General features: G+C 45.1%; 1 protein-coding gene across 1 annotated transcript in view; it reads left to right on the top strand.

Annotated features, from left to right (window-relative positions):
- Positions 1-17,157, top strand: part of CSMD2 (CUB and Sushi multiple domains 2) — a 512,752-nt gene that overhangs the window by 99,375 nt on the left and 396,220 nt on the right. The window contains exon 3 of the mRNA XM_037499127.1: positions 2,463-2,575. Coding sequence (XP_037355024.1) covers positions 2,463-2,575 — 113 coding nt within the window. The remainder of the gene's footprint in view (positions 1-2,462; positions 2,576-17,157) is intronic.

Raw genomic sequence — 17,157 nt, 5'->3', positions numbered from 1 at the left:
GTCAAATGTATATGTGTAGTTTCTTATTATCCTCTTTTCCCTTAACCCCTGCCAACTCAGGATATTTTGCCAATCTGATAGGTGAAAAAAAGAATCTTATGGATTTAGTTTTAATAAAAATATTAAAATATTTTTAATATTGGATGGATCATGTGTTTGTTTGTAACCCTGGCCCTTTTCCACTTTACCTTTTCCCACTTTATAATGTTGATTTTATGTGTCCTTTGTAGATTATGATAGTAACGATCTTCCTGCCATACATATTACACACAATCTTTCCAGTTGTTTTTTTTTTTCTTTACCTTCTTACAATTTCTTTTGCTCTGCGCATGCACTTTTAATTATCACATAATTAAATCAATCATTATTTTCCTTTAATGCCTCTAGGATTTCATGCTGTCCACTAGTACTGAGCCAATTTTAAGAGATAGAACCCAAATCAAATGAACTTGAACAAAAGACAGAAAGCAAGCAAATACAGAATGTCAGCTCATGTCACTGGGCACTGCAGAGATAGATCTCCATGTGTGGCTAGATCGAGGATCCCAACACTGTTATTATCAGGAGTCTGTCTCTCCTCTCTGCTCACTGTTCAGCTTTGATTATATCTATGTGGGATATCATTGTCTCCATAGTAGACAGACTCTTTGCCATGATAAAGAGGCTACCAGCAGACCCAAGCTTACATGTGAATGATTTAGATTAAAAAATAAAAGACTCTCCAACTCTATATATCATAGGCCAATGAAGGACTCAGAAAGACTCCTGCTTAGGTTCTGTGCCCTCCTCCTTCTCCTCTGGACCTAGATCAAGTCCATAAAGCAGAGCTGTACCTTCATTAGTCATTGTCCCAGAGCTGTGGCTAGTGAGCCCCAGGGCACCTGTCAGAACCTCCCCTGCTCCCTAAAAGAATGCTGGGCAAGTGAAGTCAAAGGCGTCCTTTAAAGATATCTGGCTTAGAAAGACCTTCCCGGCATGAGATGACTTTAAAAAGCTTGTTTTCTTATAACGTGTAGTTTCATTATTATATATATATATATATATACATTTTTTATCCCTGTGAGAAAATGAGAGAAATAAAGACAGGAAGGGGGAGGGAGGAGGAGACTAGGGGTCCTCTGCTAGATGATTATTGATTACTTATTAGAAGAGAAGATGACCTTGAAATGTACTTGGTCACTCATTTCATGGTGGATGATTTTTTTCTCTTCTTTTCCTTGAGTTCAGTCTGAGTTAACAAAAGTCCTCGAGGATTAGGATGGTGGTAGGGAGGGCCAGGGCTTCATCTGACACAGGGCTTTTCACAATGGGTTAATAAACATCTGATTTAACTTGTCTGAACCCAAGACTCCTACTCTGCAGGGGTCTTCTGGGCATCTAGACATTATATAGCAGTGGCAGATATAGGAAGTGTCCAGCAGCACCCCAGATACCCCAAACTACTTAAATATGGGAGTCAAGAGCCCTTCTGGAGCATGGATGGGTAGCAGGGAAAGCCTCCGTTAGGAATCAAGGACAAGGGTGGAAGGGTAAAGGACTGGCCACCTCCCTGCCACCTGTGCACTGTCAGGTCACCTGTGGGGCCCACATGCCTGGATGCCCAGTGGAGGTAAAGTTCCTTCCTGAAATATATCCCCAAGCGTTTGGTGAAAGCTTCATTATTTTCTCTTCACGTTAGAAGAAACTTTCAAAAATGATTCTTTTTGCTAAAGAAATATTATATGAGGTTCAACAATTTCTTCCATTTTACCCTTGTTTCTTTTTCTTAGCTTTCAGGAAAAATTAAAATTAAGCATTTTAATTTTAAAAGCATGGTCCCATTTGTATGGAATTTCATTGACTATGATCCCATCTACCGATCCTGCCGTCTCTTTGTATGTCAGCTGTCAAGAGTGATTATTTCAAGATTGCATTGGTTTTTATTTTTGCTTTCATCTTTTAAAAATAATAACTACTTATCATATCTGTAGAAGCAGTAGATGCTCCTTTCAAAGAATAAAATCCATGGTAAGAGATATCCACATTCTGCTACTTACAGTCGGCTAACTCTTCCTCAGTACATGAATAAATATTGTCACTTGGTGATTATTAGTTGTGAATTTGTAATGAAGTCTACCTTGAACCTCAAGGAATCTCAGCCTGAAAGGGAACAGACAGGAGAAGAAATGGGAAGAGGAGAAAAGAGACACAAATGAAGCAGGCCACCAGGCCAGGACTAGCTGGTGGCTTTGGGGTGTAGCCCCCTCATTTTTTCCTGGCAGACAGAAGGATACTGCTTCCCATTCTCACCTCTGCTGAGAATCCCTTTGTCTTTGAACAGCTTGCATTTGTTAGGATTCTTCCATAACCCTCTTTGTGCCTCGCTCAACATTGTACATCCAGCAGGCGCTCAATAAATGCTTAACATATGTGCAATTCCCAAGAGGGTCATTCTCCTTAAATCCCATGTCTTTGTCTTTCAGGCTCACGGGTTTTCAGCTGCCAGCCACCATCGTGAGCGCTGCCACCACCCTCTCCCTGCGCCTCATCAGTGACTATGCGGTCAGCGCGCAGGGCTTCCATGCCAGCTATGAAGGTAGGTGCCTCCACCCTGGCCAGGGTGGAGGAGTCCAGGAGTCCCAGGCGGGGCTGTATTGCGGCACTCAGCTGCCGGGAAGGTGTTCTTCAGATCCAGAGCTTAGGCCTGTACTAACAAGGCTGGCTACTAACCAGTAACTCAGTTACTTAAATTGCCTATTCTGTGTTTCCAGGAAACTGAGAATTGAAATTGGAGCTCAGCTACAATAGTTTATCCCAAGGGCCTGGTAGCATCTACTTCTCTGTCCCCTTAACTGGGTTTTGTTGTGTGTGTTTTTTTTTAATCCTGTTTTCTATGGGGCTTAATTGCATAAGGTACCTCAGCTTGGTTTTGAAAATAAGAGAGATAAAAACGCTAAGTAAAAGAAAGAAAATAAGCAGAAAAAAATTTCCTCCCAATATACTGATGGTAAAGAGTGAGTTTTATATCATTCGGAGAACAATCAGTTTTTCCTGCTAGCATGGATTAGGGCTTCTGGGTTTGAATTATGCAAATAACTTCTTTCAGCCTGTTTAAATATGGTGTTAGCATTCAAATTAACACTAATATCTTCAGATTATACACTATTATTATTATTAACTTTATTATGTTAGTTCAGAAGGTGGTACTTCTAGATCTCTGTCATTTCCCTGGGAAATTTACATCTCATTAATAGAAAATTATGCTGCTCTTGGCTAAGACTGCGCTGCTATTTTGTGTTGAGATCATTAATAGGCATATTTTAAGACTGTTAATGATAATTAATAACAGTAATGACATAACACCCTAGTAAAGCATGTCAGTTATTGGAATGCTTTTTTCCCTCGCCTTCAAGAACTTAAGGAATAAGTGATAATTTCATGAATGAAGCTATAACAATGTAGAAATAGATATCACCTTTGTCTTGGTTAGGAAGACACCATGGAAAAGGGTAAATCCTAGCTCTTGGGGAAAATCCACTTCTGGTTGGGGGGGGGGGAGTGAGGGTAGGGCACACGATTGATGCTTTTACCTGAGCAATTGAGGGCTCCTGGGAAGGTCTCAGTTATTTTTAAATGATTTGTTTAAAGATTTATTTATTTATTCATACAAGAGCTAGGGTGCATGCCAGAGGTGTGGGGGGTGAGAGGATTCACCAGAGACAGAGTGGGGAACAGAACAAGCAGATCTACTGAAACACACTGCTGAGGGGAGCAGCGGACAAGACAGGAGAGGTCTGCTGCATCATGTGGGTAACTCCCTGGCCAGGGATCGAACTTGTGCTGAAGTGGCTAGGGATAGCTTCATAGGTTGCGTCTCAACCCCTTGTGCCACCAGGGAGGCCCCTCAGTTATTTTTAAGTAAAGGGACCTGAGAAGGCTTCAGAGGTCCATATGGCTTTAACTGAGGGCTTCTAATACACCTGCAGCTTGCTTTAACTGAGGGCTCCTGACATAACCCCATTTGCCTTTAACGAGGCTCCTGCAAAGGCCTACCTATTTTTAAAGTGAAGTCTCTTGAGACAGCCCAATTTCTTTTGAAAAAAAAGTAAGCTCCTCCAACACAGATTTCCCCTGCTACTTACAGTACAGCATTTCTATAAAACCTTTCATAAGTCGAAATGGCCTAAAGTAAAGAAGCAATTACCATTAATTTATATAGAAAATTTTCTGAGCATTCCCTGACCCCCCAAAATAACCTACCGCATCATACCAAATAATACATAAAACCTACCACTGCACTAACATATCGTAAAAACAGGGATGATGTGAAACACACACAGCCTGTGCAGAACAGTTTCCAGGGGAGGGGTTGGCAATGCCACTCTCGTGCCTGGGATGGCCGCCGCAAACAGACGCTGATTGCTCACTGTGCTTTTGTCAGAAAAGCAAAAATCCTCCGGGTTTCTTTGGGTTAGAGAAAACAGGTGCTAGTTTTCTTTCATGAAAGTGAAGTAGCAGAACATGAACTTCTGAGAAGTGGGGGACCCCCGTATCAATGGCTTTGGTCACTCTGCTTGCGACCTCCTCGCCCTGAACTTTGGCCCTGAATCCAAACAAATTCTCTCCAAGTTGCAACTCCAACCTCCTTACTAAGAGAAACCTCTTCAGAAGCTTCTTAAAGTCTCTGATCTCCTTCCACAGTGTTTTGGCCTTGGGGGAACAGGTTGTGTTTGTGGAGGGGGGAATGCTTCAGTGACCCTGGAGTTGGGGCCTGCAGAGAACCTGGGAAAGGCTGGCCATGGGGCACCCACCTGGGCAACTCTCCTTGCAGGCATTTGTCTGAGGCCTTAGGAAAAGGCCTTATGAGCTTAGGTAAAAGTGTCCTGTTGACCCCTGACCAGCTGCTCCCTCTGGGGCACGATGCCAAAAAACTTCATCACAGGGAGCAGAGCTGAAGGTACTTTCACAGAGTCCTTATAAGTCAGAACTTCCAGCATGGAATTCATGGCCAGGGTCTGTAGCTGGACATCAGTAGCCTGTCCGCAAGCCCCTTGGAATTAGTGACAATTCTGTATGTATAAGGATATGTGTATAGTTTTCTAGAAAGGGTCTAGAACAGGAATCACCAACTATGGCTCCCAGCTAAATCTTGCCCAAGCCTGTTTTTTGTAAATAAAGTTTTATTAGAATGCGTTCAAGCCATTTGTTGACATACTTTCTATGCCTGTTTGCATGCACTTCCTCTTTAGAGCTGAGTTATTGCCACAGAGACCATATGGCCAGCAAAACCTAAAGTATTTGCCATTTGACTCTTCCTGACCTCTGGTCTAGAACTGTGCTTCTAATATAGTAGTCATTAGTCACAGTTGAATATTTATATTTAAATTAATCAAAATGAAATAAAAATTAAAATTTACAGTCATGCTGGCCTCATATCAAGTATTTAGTGGCTACATGTGACAGTGGCTGACATATTAGGCAGCCCAGATATAAACTGTTTCCACCATTGCAGAAGATTTTGCTGGGTAATGCTGAGCTAGAGCATCCATCAGACTCACAAAGGTCTGTAATCCAAAGGAGGTCACAGAATATTAGAATGGGGGTACCCTTTAGGGTACTTCTCACCTGCCTGACCTAGCAAAGGTAGCCCAGATTTGAGGTTGCTCAGCTTTTCCCATTAGGACCAATCAGGCAGAAAGAAGGGCCTGTCATCCCTCAGCCACCTAGTAGTGTCAGGTTCCTAAGTCATTGGCACCTAAAAGACAAAAAACTGCGGGGAGACCCAGGCCAGCCATTGCAAATAGGTGCTGTAAGTGTGTGAGCCCCTAGGCGGTCATCCATGCAAGCTTCTGCCTGCTCAACTGTCGGTGGCTGCTGTGGTTGGCTGCTTGGCAGAACAACTGCAGATATCTGTGCTAACAAGGGAACTGGGCACGGCCTTGGCTGTCTCCAAATCTGGTTGGTCTGCCTTAGGACTAGGCCATGGGGCAATTTGTGCAACCAGAAAAGTGTGTTATACCAACTCTTGGAACATCCAGTAGAGGGGCAAGGAGGGAAGGTGGGGGGACCAGGAGGGGCAGCCACTGCTGAGCATAAACCATGGGGTACATGTATCCATGGTAGTGGCCTGGGCCCTCTCTCACTGGGCTTATCAGCAATTTATCAGGCCAATTCCAATGGACAATTCCATGTGGAGGGACTGGCTGGTGACACTAGCTTCTTGGGCCTATAACCAACTCACTGGGTGACCTTGGAAGATTTTGTTTTACTCCCTGGCCTTGTCAGTAGACAAAGGGACTATGGAGATTTGGCTCTAGTGAAAGGAGGTAAACCTCTCCTTTGCAGAGTCCACCTTGGTCATTCAGCGGGACAGCACATAGACAGACAGACAGACAGACCAGACCAGCTCCAGCATAAAAGCTTCCCCACCAGTCCGGGCTGCTGCCCTCCATCAGGTTGGCCTCCTTCCATTCTCAATTCAGGATGTTGCTTTGCCCATTTCAAAGTGACGTCAGGGCCCCACTCCTGGTAGCTCCTCTGGCCTGACATCCCTGAAAGTCTGCTGTCAAAAGCGTGTGATCCTCCTCCACCCTCGTCCGAGAGTGAGAAGTGCAGATAAGAACTGAACCGCAGCTCAGGATTTGGGAGAAAGGTGAAGTCAGGTGAAGAGTGGCAGCTCACAGATGCTGCCGCTTCAAGGAAAAGATCAAAAAGGCCAGTCGTCAAGTGCTCAGATGACAGGAGATGCTTGATTTGTAATCCCCGGGGGCAGGAGCGTGGGCTGCAGCTGTGGACAGGAGGGAAGGGGATCAGCTTGTATTAAGCGCTGACTGTATGCCAGGCACTCTACATACGTTATCTCATTTAATCCCCATGCCAGCCCCGCAGACAGACGTTGCTATCTCCATCTTACAGATGTACCAGCCGGGGCTTGGGAGTTTTGTGCTCAGCTTAAGGGCCAGGAGTTTTAATGTGACTTTTCTGGCACTCATGACTTCATCCTTCTCCTGCACTGCACTCTCTGCAGCCCGCCTGGAGAGGGTGGACACCCTATTTCCAGGGCAGGTAAACTGGCTAAGGCAGAGAAAGGGGGGGGGGCACGGGAAGCCTGCCAGGGTCCCAGCACCCCTCCAGGCTGGCGTGGGTCATGTCAGGGAGGCAACAAGAGTTGGTTCCAGAGCTACTCAGCTAGAGCTGGGGGATGAAATACTGGACACTCCTTTTGAATTTGAAATTACTCAGTTTTTAAAGATTGGAATCTCTTCGTATATCTCCAATATTTTGTACTTAAAAAAGATGTCTGTGGGTCATCTGAAATTCAAATTTAATACAGCATCCTGTATTTATGTGTGCTAGGTTGGGAAACCCCATTTTCAGTAGTGAATTCCCTGGGGCCTTCCCCCAGTCACCCCTTTCTCCTCCGCCTGACCCCCTGCTCTGTCCAGCTAGGGCTGCTTGTCCACTGCGGAGGCTCCAGTCTCACCTCTGTCATCTGGAGACATGTAGACAGTGCTCCATTGTGCGCACACATATGTACGCACATACAGGCGCACGCAAAGATCCATTCGCAGTCGGGGTTACGGTGAACGTGCATCTCTCTCGTCTAGCGGGCGAGGCTGGTCCTCTGTGTTGATAGCAGCCCTGCTTTTTCTGCTTGGTGAACACCCTGAGGAAGCCACAGTGGTTTGCTCACACCACAGTCCTCTAACAGCCCCCTTTGGTGGACGTGCAGGTGCAGAACATCTTGCACATACAACTGACACCCTCATCTAATTATCTTCTCAGAATAAATTCTTGAAAGTACACTTGCTGGGTCATAGAGCGAATATTTTACGTTTTAAATACCTCGTTGCACAGTGTCTTCAGAAAGGTCATATGATTGCGTCTCCACCAACATGGGGTGCTTCCCTCCCCCCACTGTACCCATGTGGCATGTTAGTTTCAAATCAATTTCATTGATTAAAGTGGGTCGAAGATGAAATCTCACTGGGGGTCATGGTTTACATCTCTTTGATGACAGGGAAGGCTGAGCAGCTGTCCAGCGTGACTCGCCGTTTGTATCGTTTGTATATCATTTTGTAAATTGCCAGTTCCAGTCTCTGCCGACTTTCCTTTTGGGGTGTCACTATATTCTCTTCTTTTGTAAGTGGCTTTGCATATTAAAGATATTAATATGGCTTTCCTTTTGATGTGCAGCCGTTTCATTTCTATGTCACACATTTTTAACTTTAAATTTTTTCTTTTAGACTCTACCTTTGGTGTCCTGCTTGGAAAGGCCTTTTGCATGCCAAGACCAGATACATATTCATTGAAATGCTTATCTTATTCTTTTCCTTTTATTTTTACCTTTCACTTTTAAGTCCTCCTGGAATCCAGCATGTCCTGGTTTCTAGGCCTCTCTTCTGTCTGGCTCTAGTGCTCACGATGTAGCCTCTGTCCCTCTTGAGTATGAAAGCCTCTTATTTCCTCAGTTTGCCCCTGGCATGTGTCTTCCTGGTGTCTTTCCACTTTGGCTGCTATTTGGATATTATCTCTATTCCCTCTCCCTCACCCCTGCAAAGCCCCCAGGCCTCCCACCTTCTCTACACACTGTTCTCAGGGGTGGTATGGAGTTGTTTCTGTCTATTTCAGAACACTCAGCATGTAAACAAGAATTATCAGCAGATCAGAAATGTCAATTAGATAAGAGCCTCTGCAGGTTTTTAACACCTAGTCCTGGTTGCACCTTTGATTTTTTTTAGCAGCCTTCATCTTGAGCAGTCACCCTGACACCCTTGTGAGGGAGAACCTGTCTCTGAGTGCTGGGTTTTAGTCTCGTGGATGTGTTTAATAGCTAGACCTCAAAACAGGTATTTCTGCCTAGGTAAATATGACTGAGATTTTAGGAGACTGCCAAAAAATCAGGCCTCTTTTTTTTTATAATGCCCACCCAGAATCTGGAAGGATGAGGGATCCTTGTTTGTGCAAACTCCTTGCTAACCAGGAGAGAGATGTGGTAGTACCTTGAACAAGTCCTTAGGTTCTGGGTTCAAGCACATCTGGAATCCCATCCCATCCCCTCTGTGTCACTCGCTTGCTGGGTCACTGTGGGGCAAGTGACTTTGTGGCACCAACTCTGGCTTCACACCTGTGGCATCTGAGTAAGAATAATGCTTCATGGAACTGTGGTGACCGTTAAGGAAGAGAAACATAAGTCGCATGATATACACAGTTCACTGCCTGGCAAATCATCAATGCTTGAGAGAAAGCAGCTAATTAATGAAATCACCTCAACTGAGCCTGACTTGCCTGCGGTTGTTTCACAAGATGGAAGAAAAGATATGTCTGTTCCATAGATGGAAGGCCCAGCCCCACCTCTGCCCTCTGGCACATCAGTTTGCATAGAATTCTCAGCTCATTTGTTCAAAGTGTTTACTCTGACAAACAGACTGCAGCTTCCTGGGGAAGGAGCAGGGTGTCCTTGGTCTCTGTCAGCACCTGAGAGAGAGCCGTGGGGTAGGGATGGGTCTGGGCCCTATCACCTAGTGGCTTGGAGCCACGTCCTGGAACCTGATCTTTCCATGGGCCCTTCCCCTTTGAAGGGAGAGGTTGTTTTAGAGCTGAAGATGCTCATGGCAAGCCTGTAGGCCCTAGACTTTTAGGGTCTTGGACTTGAAGGCTGTGACTTTCTCTACAGACATTCTTACACTGACACACACACACACAAACACACACACATGTGTGCACACACACACACAACACACCACTTTTCCATGTTTTTTTCATCATTCAGATGCCCTGAAGCCCACCCATGAGCCATTAGTCCACTGGAAAAACTGAGGTCAGAGACTGACATGGCACGTGAAGTGTGTGGTCCATTCTTTGATGGAGCTAATGTTTCTTGAGCACCTACTATGCACATTCCTCGGCTTTGCATCCAAACATCATCCTCACAGTCACATCTTGCCCTGCTACCCCCATCCACTCACTCTCCCAAAGGAGAACAGGACAGGGAGGAGCACGTACTCACTTTACTGTCTCTTCTGAAAAAGTACCGGGCTGTGTTTCTGCTACTATGGAAGGTCGGTGATGTCATCTCTGCTTATGGCCACAGCTTGGTGCAACAGGCTGGACAGACATTTGTGATAGACAGATGGATGAAGATGCAGCCCCCTGTTGTTGCTTTGCTGGGAGAGGCAGTTTCAGATGGAGCCTTGGAACACTGTGTTTCTGGCTTTTGGAGGAGGAGCAGGGTTGAAGGTGATCATGTCGCTGTGGACACAGGAAAATTGGGGTTCAGAAATAGACACCTCCTGGTTTTATTCCTTCCTGCAATTAGACCTGCTGATTCCCCTCTCCCAGGCTCAGGCTCTCAGACAATTTTCTCATTCTGAAAGAGTTTCCCAATTCTGGAACATTATGCAGGCATCTCAAAATTGGACTAACAGAAGCTATTTGATATATATATATATATATATATATATATATATATGCAATTTACACCACTCAGGCCATTCCGGGCCAGAACAGCAGGGCTGCCGAGGTCCCCTCTAGGGTAGGAGGTAACAAATGTCCATTTCCTCTGCCCAGGAGGGACAGGGTGTGCTTCCTGAGTGAACCTGCTCCATTTCCGATGACTCTGCCTTGGGAGTTGGAGAACATTCCTTTTAATCAGCACTGCGAAGTGGCAAATTAATACATAGAGATGTGACATTTGAGACAAATTGGGCAGCACTTCTCAATAAGTAGGGAATCAGGATGAATTTCATATCACGTCCTCAATAATCCCACAAACAGTTCATCATGCATGGTGATGATGCCCCCTTTGGGGAAGAGTATTAACATACCTTGAAGACCTGTCCCTAGAGGCTTGTGCCTGACCCTTCTTGTATCAGGTGTCAGGGGACTCAGAGATGACTGGGTGGAGCTTTTTCAGGTGGTGGGATTGTCTGTGGGTTAAGGTGTACATCTGCTTGACCCCTCTAGCCCTGTTTAGTTCTCCGGCAAATATGTCTGTATACCTGCTCTGCGCCAGGTGGCAAGGAAGGCTTGGGGGATACAGGAGTGACTAGAAGTAGCCCCTGCCTTTAAGGGGCCTGAAACTGTTACACAGTTGGAGTAAGGGTGGAACAGGGGTCAGAACGAGGTGGGCTCATACCTTGGCTGGCTATGAGACCTTGGGCAAGTCTCCAAACCTCCAAAGCTGACTAATGCCCTCCTCAGTGAGTGGTAATGAGGATGGGAAGGGTTTGTGCATGGGGAATGCCTGGCATAGTCTCCAGGCAGCAAACACTAGTGGCTGTGCCACATGGAGGACATTTCTCTCGTGCCTGGTTGGGTCTCTGGCGATCCAGTTCGAGCTCTGCTGTGTTGCCACTGTGTGACCAAAGGCAAAGCTCTGAATCCCTCAGCTTTGCCCTGTGGAAAATGGGATCCTTCTTTCTTCTGTTCAAGGGGATGTGAGGAGTGATAAGGCTTAGAAAGCCCCTAGCACAACATTTGGTGCATAGTAGGCTCACGTAAAAGGAAGTTATTAAAATAGGGCCTGGTATGATTTGTGGGAGGGATTAAAAAAAACGTTCCTTTCCCTGACAAAACCTTTGGTCAAGCCTTGTAGCTTTCAGAGCAAGGATTGTCACCTACCTTAGCCCAGGGCTTGGCACACAGTAGGGACACACAATAGTGGCTAGTGATGACCTTTCCTAACCTGGATCCTGGCTAGCCCATATGTAGGGCTGTTGTCATCCCAAGGGAACACGGCCCGTGGAGTACAGGCTGAGTTTTAGTGTTCCTCAGCTCTCTGCCTTTTGCAGTACTCAACCTGAGCAACTGCACATGGTAGGGGGTGGGGGGGTCTAGCTCCAGAGCCATCCTCTTAGGAGTTTATAGTCACTCATTGTCCAGTAAGATTCAGGGAGCCGTTAGATTCTTGGGTGCAAGGATCTCAGAGAGTGTTCTCTTCTGTCTTCCAGTTGCTCTCAGGATGGAGTACAATCTTCTTACCTGGCCATTAACATCCTGGGCATCAGCCTGATCTCCACGCTTCTCCACCTGGGCATCAGCCTGATCTCCACCACTCATAATGGACCTTGTCCAGTCTTCAGATACACCACGCTCTCTCCCCACTCACCCCTCTCTCCTGAGCCTCCCTTCCTCTCCTCATTGCCACCCTGCAAGCTCCTGCTCTGTTTTTCCTTCCAGTCTCTGCTAAAACCAGCGGCTACTCCTGGTGCTCAGCACTCCCTGAGCAGCCTCCATTTGCACCGGTCTCCCACCACCTGCGTGGCTTAGCTGCTTCCGGTCTCCCACCGCTTGTGTGGCTCCCAGTCTCCTGTGCTGTGTTGGTCTGAGCCTCTCCAGCGTGCACCTCCTGAGGAGCTCAGGGTCTGCAGGAAGAACCGACTCCAGGGCAGCAGTTAGGAGCCAGCGTGGGCCTTTGCGTGGGTCACTTGACCTCCTCTGACCTCCTTGTGATGGGAGGACAAAAGTAGTAATAATCCCTACTGGTGGGATGGTCGTGGGAACAAATGAGGCGACACAGGACCAGAGTCCCTCACAGCGTGGTGCGCGCTTGGCTGATCACAGGCAGGCCTCCCTGGGCCGGCTTGGCTTGCAGAGCTTTGCAGACATTGCATTTTTTGCAAATGGAGGTCCATGGCCACCCTGTGTCTGACAAGGCCATTGGCACCACTTTCCAACAGCGTGTGCTCACTTCTTGTCTCTGTGACCTTTAAGTAAGATGCGTACATTTTTTTTTAAAACAGCTATTGCACACCATGAGCTATTGCACACTTGACAGACTACGGTATAGTGTAAAATAACTTTCATGTGTACTGGGACACCCAAAATTTCATGGGTTGCTTTACTGTGGTAGCTGCTTTTTTTTCGTGGCCTGGAACCCACCCCGCACCATCTCCGAGGTGAGACTATAGAGCGGTGACTGGAGAAACCATCGTCTCATCCGATGTAAAAGGCCCAGACAAGGGAAGGGATGTGCTCAGGGTTCCTGGGACCATTTCATCAAAGCGACGCAGCCCTCAGTTAGAAGATGCAACTGTATGTGATGTACCAATTAAAATATGACATGTCATCGATTATAAGATGCATCCTAATGTCAGAGATTAAAATATGGAAAATCCCGGGCCCTACCTGGGCTCGTGAAATACAGTAACTCCTTGATTGCTTTGGCCCACCCACCCCTCAGCCTCCTTTGGGGTCGGCTCATTATTCTGACCTCACATCGGGCCCTGGGCTCTCTGACCAGCAGGGCGCCTCCTTTTCAGCATTCAGGTGCAGGCCGGTGGCCTGCTGTGTGATCACCTCTTAATTTACTCTCTCGGCTCCAAGTCTCATTACTTCTCAATTTTCTGCATTGAACTCTATTTAACACCTATTAGCACAGGTCTTCAGCTGATAAACGTCCTTTTCAAGGGAGGCAGCAGGATGCCCCAGTCCTGACCCTTCCCCCCAATCTGTGCCCACAGCAGAGGAGCCACAGAACCCAAACATGACTGGTTCTGGATCACTGCCAGCCCCGTCCCAGTCCCTCCCAGAATGGCCCTGAAGCAGGTGGAACACTGCTGAGTGGGGACCTGAATGTGACTCTTCTCATCTGGAAGGAGATGGGGGGCGGGGGACAGCCTGGCAGTGACTGGAGCTGGACACATGCTCTTTTGTGGACCTGGGTCAGCTGCCTTTGTCAGAGCTTCCTCCACTGAGCCCAGCCCTGGAGTTTCAGGGGATACTGCCCCTCCTTGGGGTGACTTTCCTGTCAGCCCATGAGCTCAGCATCAGTGGGAGAGGGTACTTCCAAACAGAAGTATCATAATATTCCAATCCCACCTCCTGCCATTAATTGATAATTTGGGGGTGATTAGCCACTGTTTGGGATTTTTCTTTCCAGTCCATCCCTTCATTACTGTGGATAATTGAGGGTTGAACCCACTGACATTTCATTCAAACAGCAGGAGAGCATAGCACTTACCATGTTAGTGGGGACACTCTGATTTGGAGAATTGCAGTGGACAGAGTACATCTCTATTCTTCCCTCTTTCCATTCCATTAATGTAATAGGGTTCTTTCACAGTCCTGTATCCTCATGCAAACCACGGGCTCCCTCGCCCAGCCTGTCTGAGATGAAGAAAGGAATAGCTGGCCTTCCCTGGTGGCGCAGCGGTTGAGTGCTGTGCTGCCCAGCTGCCCGCAGCCTCTGCAGCGCCAGTTCGATCCCCGGCTGCCGAGAGGGTCCCACATGGCGCTCAGACCTCTCCTGTTGCACCCCTTGCTCCCCTCAGCAGTAATATTTCATCAGTCTGCCTGTTCTGCTCCCTGCTCTGGCTCTGGTGAATTCTCTCACCCTCCCACACTTCTGACTGTACCCAGTGCTTGTATAAATAAATAAATCTTAAAAAGAAAGAAAGAAAGAAAGAAAGGAATAGCCCTGAGCCTCTCTGACATGCCCAGAAACACGATGGGATCTTGCAGACACTAATACATCCCCACCTTGCGACAAGGCCATAGGACCCCCACATTACAGAGAAGGAAGTTGAGGCCCAGAGAATTAGTTGTCTTGTCTGAGGCTCTACAGCACCTAAGGGTCATGCAGAGTTTGAAAATCAATTTGGATCCAGAGTCCACCAATCACCACTCTGTGCTGTCTCCCTGAGTAAGTCCATACAGCTCTCCTAGCCCATGCTCCCCAGCTCCCTCCCTGCCCCACAGGAAGGAGAAGCCAAGCAGAGTCTGGCAGCCTGAAGTGTGAAGCTGGACTTCTCCCAGCCTTGCTGAGACCTGTCCTGTGGATAATGGCTCTATTTCCCTGCTTTCACCCCCCAGCCCTTGTGTCCCCTGTCCCTCCCCACCACCCCTTTAACCTCAGTGCCCTCAGGATGTTCGCTGATGTCTGGTAGATGTTGAAAGTGTTTTACACTGTTGAATTGTCTGTTCTATAAAATTCCAATACTTGTTTTTGTGGTTTTGACTAGCTTTGCTACACATCATTTTTTTCAAATTCCCTCAATTATGTTGAAAATGGATGAATTTCTTGTGTCTGTGGAATATTCTGTGATTTGTACATACCATATCTTTTTGATCCATTTGTTTGCTGAAGAAGATTTAGGCCATACGGGGTTTGGGGGTGATGGCTTCAATTACCGTAGCTATAGGCCTCAGAATGGGATTGTCTGTCATATGGTATTTTTATTTTTTAATTTTTTAAGGGAAACCCAGGTTGCTTTCTATGTTGTTTCACCAGTTCATGTTCCCACCAACAGTGTAATCGGTTCCTCTTTCTCGGCATCCCCTCCTGTACTTGGGGGATTTTCTGAAACTTGTTATTCTCATGGGTGTGAGGTGGGCACTCATGGTAGTTTTATTCTGCATCTCTCTTATTAGGAGTGACAGAGAACATATTTTCACATTTCTTTTGGCCTTCTGGATATCCTCTTTAGTGAATTGTCTATTCATATATGCTGCCCAATTAACAGTATTTATTTTCTGTTGTTGTTGTTGAATTGTATGAGTTTTTTATATATCTTGGATATGAATCCCTTATCAGTTGTATATTCTGTAAATATTTTTTTCCAATTCAGTAGGGTGTCTAGATAATCATCTTATATTTTCTTTTGCTGTATAGAAGCTTTTTAACTTGAGGTAATCTCAATTGTTTGTTTTTGTTTTTAATTCCCTTGCCATAGGGATTGAGTTACCAAAAATATTTCTATTGTTGATACCATGGAATGTATCACCACTGATTTCTTCTGTCTACTTTATTGTTGCAGGTCTTATCTAATCTTTAATCCATTTGGATTTTTTGTGTGTGAGTATAGTGTTAGTGTGTAATCCAACTCCAATCTTTACATGTGGCTTTCCAATTTTCCCAGCACAGCTTATTCAAGAGGCTATCTTTTCCCCATTTTATGTTCCTGGATGATTTATCATAGATCAGAAGTTGGTATATGTATAGGTTTATTTCTGGACAGTCTCTTCTGTTCCACTGGTCCATTTTTGTGCCAATACCATACTGTTATTAATACTACTGCTTTATAGTAAAGTTTGAAGTCAGGTGACATGATACCCCCATTTCTCTCCTTTTTTCTTAGGGTTGTTTTTGCAATTCTAGGCCTTTTGTGGTTCCATATAAATTTCAATATTTTTGTTGGTTTCTTTGAAAAATATTGTTGGGATTTTGATGGGGATTATGTTAAATCTGTATTACCCTTTAGGCATGATAGTCATTTTGATTATTGATCATCCCCATCCATGAGCATGGGCTGTCCTTTCATCTCCTTATGTCATTCCGACCTTTAATAACATTTTGTAGTTCTCAGCACATAGGTCTTTTACTTCCTTCGCTAGATTAATTCTGAATTATTTAGTTCTTTTTGAAGCAACTATAAATGGAATTATTTTCTTAATTTCTTTTGTTCTTATTTGTTATTTGTAGTTATAGAAAAGAACTATGGATTTTTGTATATTGATTTTATAGCCTGCCACTTTGCTATATTCATTTATTGTTTCTAATAATTTTTTGGTGGAATCTTTAGTATCTTCTATATGTAATATCATATTATCTGCAGATAATGATAATTTTAATTTCTTCGTTTCATGTTTGGATTCCCTTTATTTCCTGTTTCTTTCTGATAGCTCTAGCCAAAACCTCTAATACTAAGTTAAGTAAAAGTGGTGACAATGGGCATACTTGTCTTGTGCCAGCTCTTATGGGGAAAGCTTTTTTCTTATATTGAATCTTATATTGGCTGTTGGTTTGTAATATGTGGGCTTTTTATGTTAAGGTAGTTTCCTTCTATTCCCATCTCCACTATAGTGCTTATTATAAATGGGTGTTGAATCTTATCAAATGCTTTCTCTGCATCTATTAGTATTATGATTTTTGTTGATATGGTGTGTTATACGAAACCATTCTTGTAACCCTGGGATGAATCCCACTTGATCATGGTGAATAATACTTGTGACATATTGTTGAATTCAATTTGCTAATGTTTTATTGAAAATTTTTGCGTCGATGTTCATCGAGGATAATGGACCATAATTTTCTTTACTTGTGTTGTCTTTGTCTAGTTTCTATATTAAGGGAATGTTGGTATCATAAAATGTATTAGGGAGGATTCCTTCTTGTGTTTTTAAAAACAATTTGCTCAAGGTAGGTATTAGTTCTTTAATAAAAGTTTGATAAAATTC

Source organism: Talpa occidentalis, unplaced genomic scaffold (genome assembly GCF_014898055.3).
Source record: "Talpa occidentalis isolate TD23 unplaced genomic scaffold, MPIMG_talOcc4v2.1 talOcc4.9, whole genome shotgun sequence".
Taxonomy (NCBI): domain Eukaryota; kingdom Metazoa; phylum Chordata; class Mammalia; order Eulipotyphla; family Talpidae; genus Talpa; species Talpa occidentalis.
The sequence above is the reverse complement of the archived record's forward strand: the minus strand, read 5'-3'. Positions and strand labels throughout refer to the sequence as shown.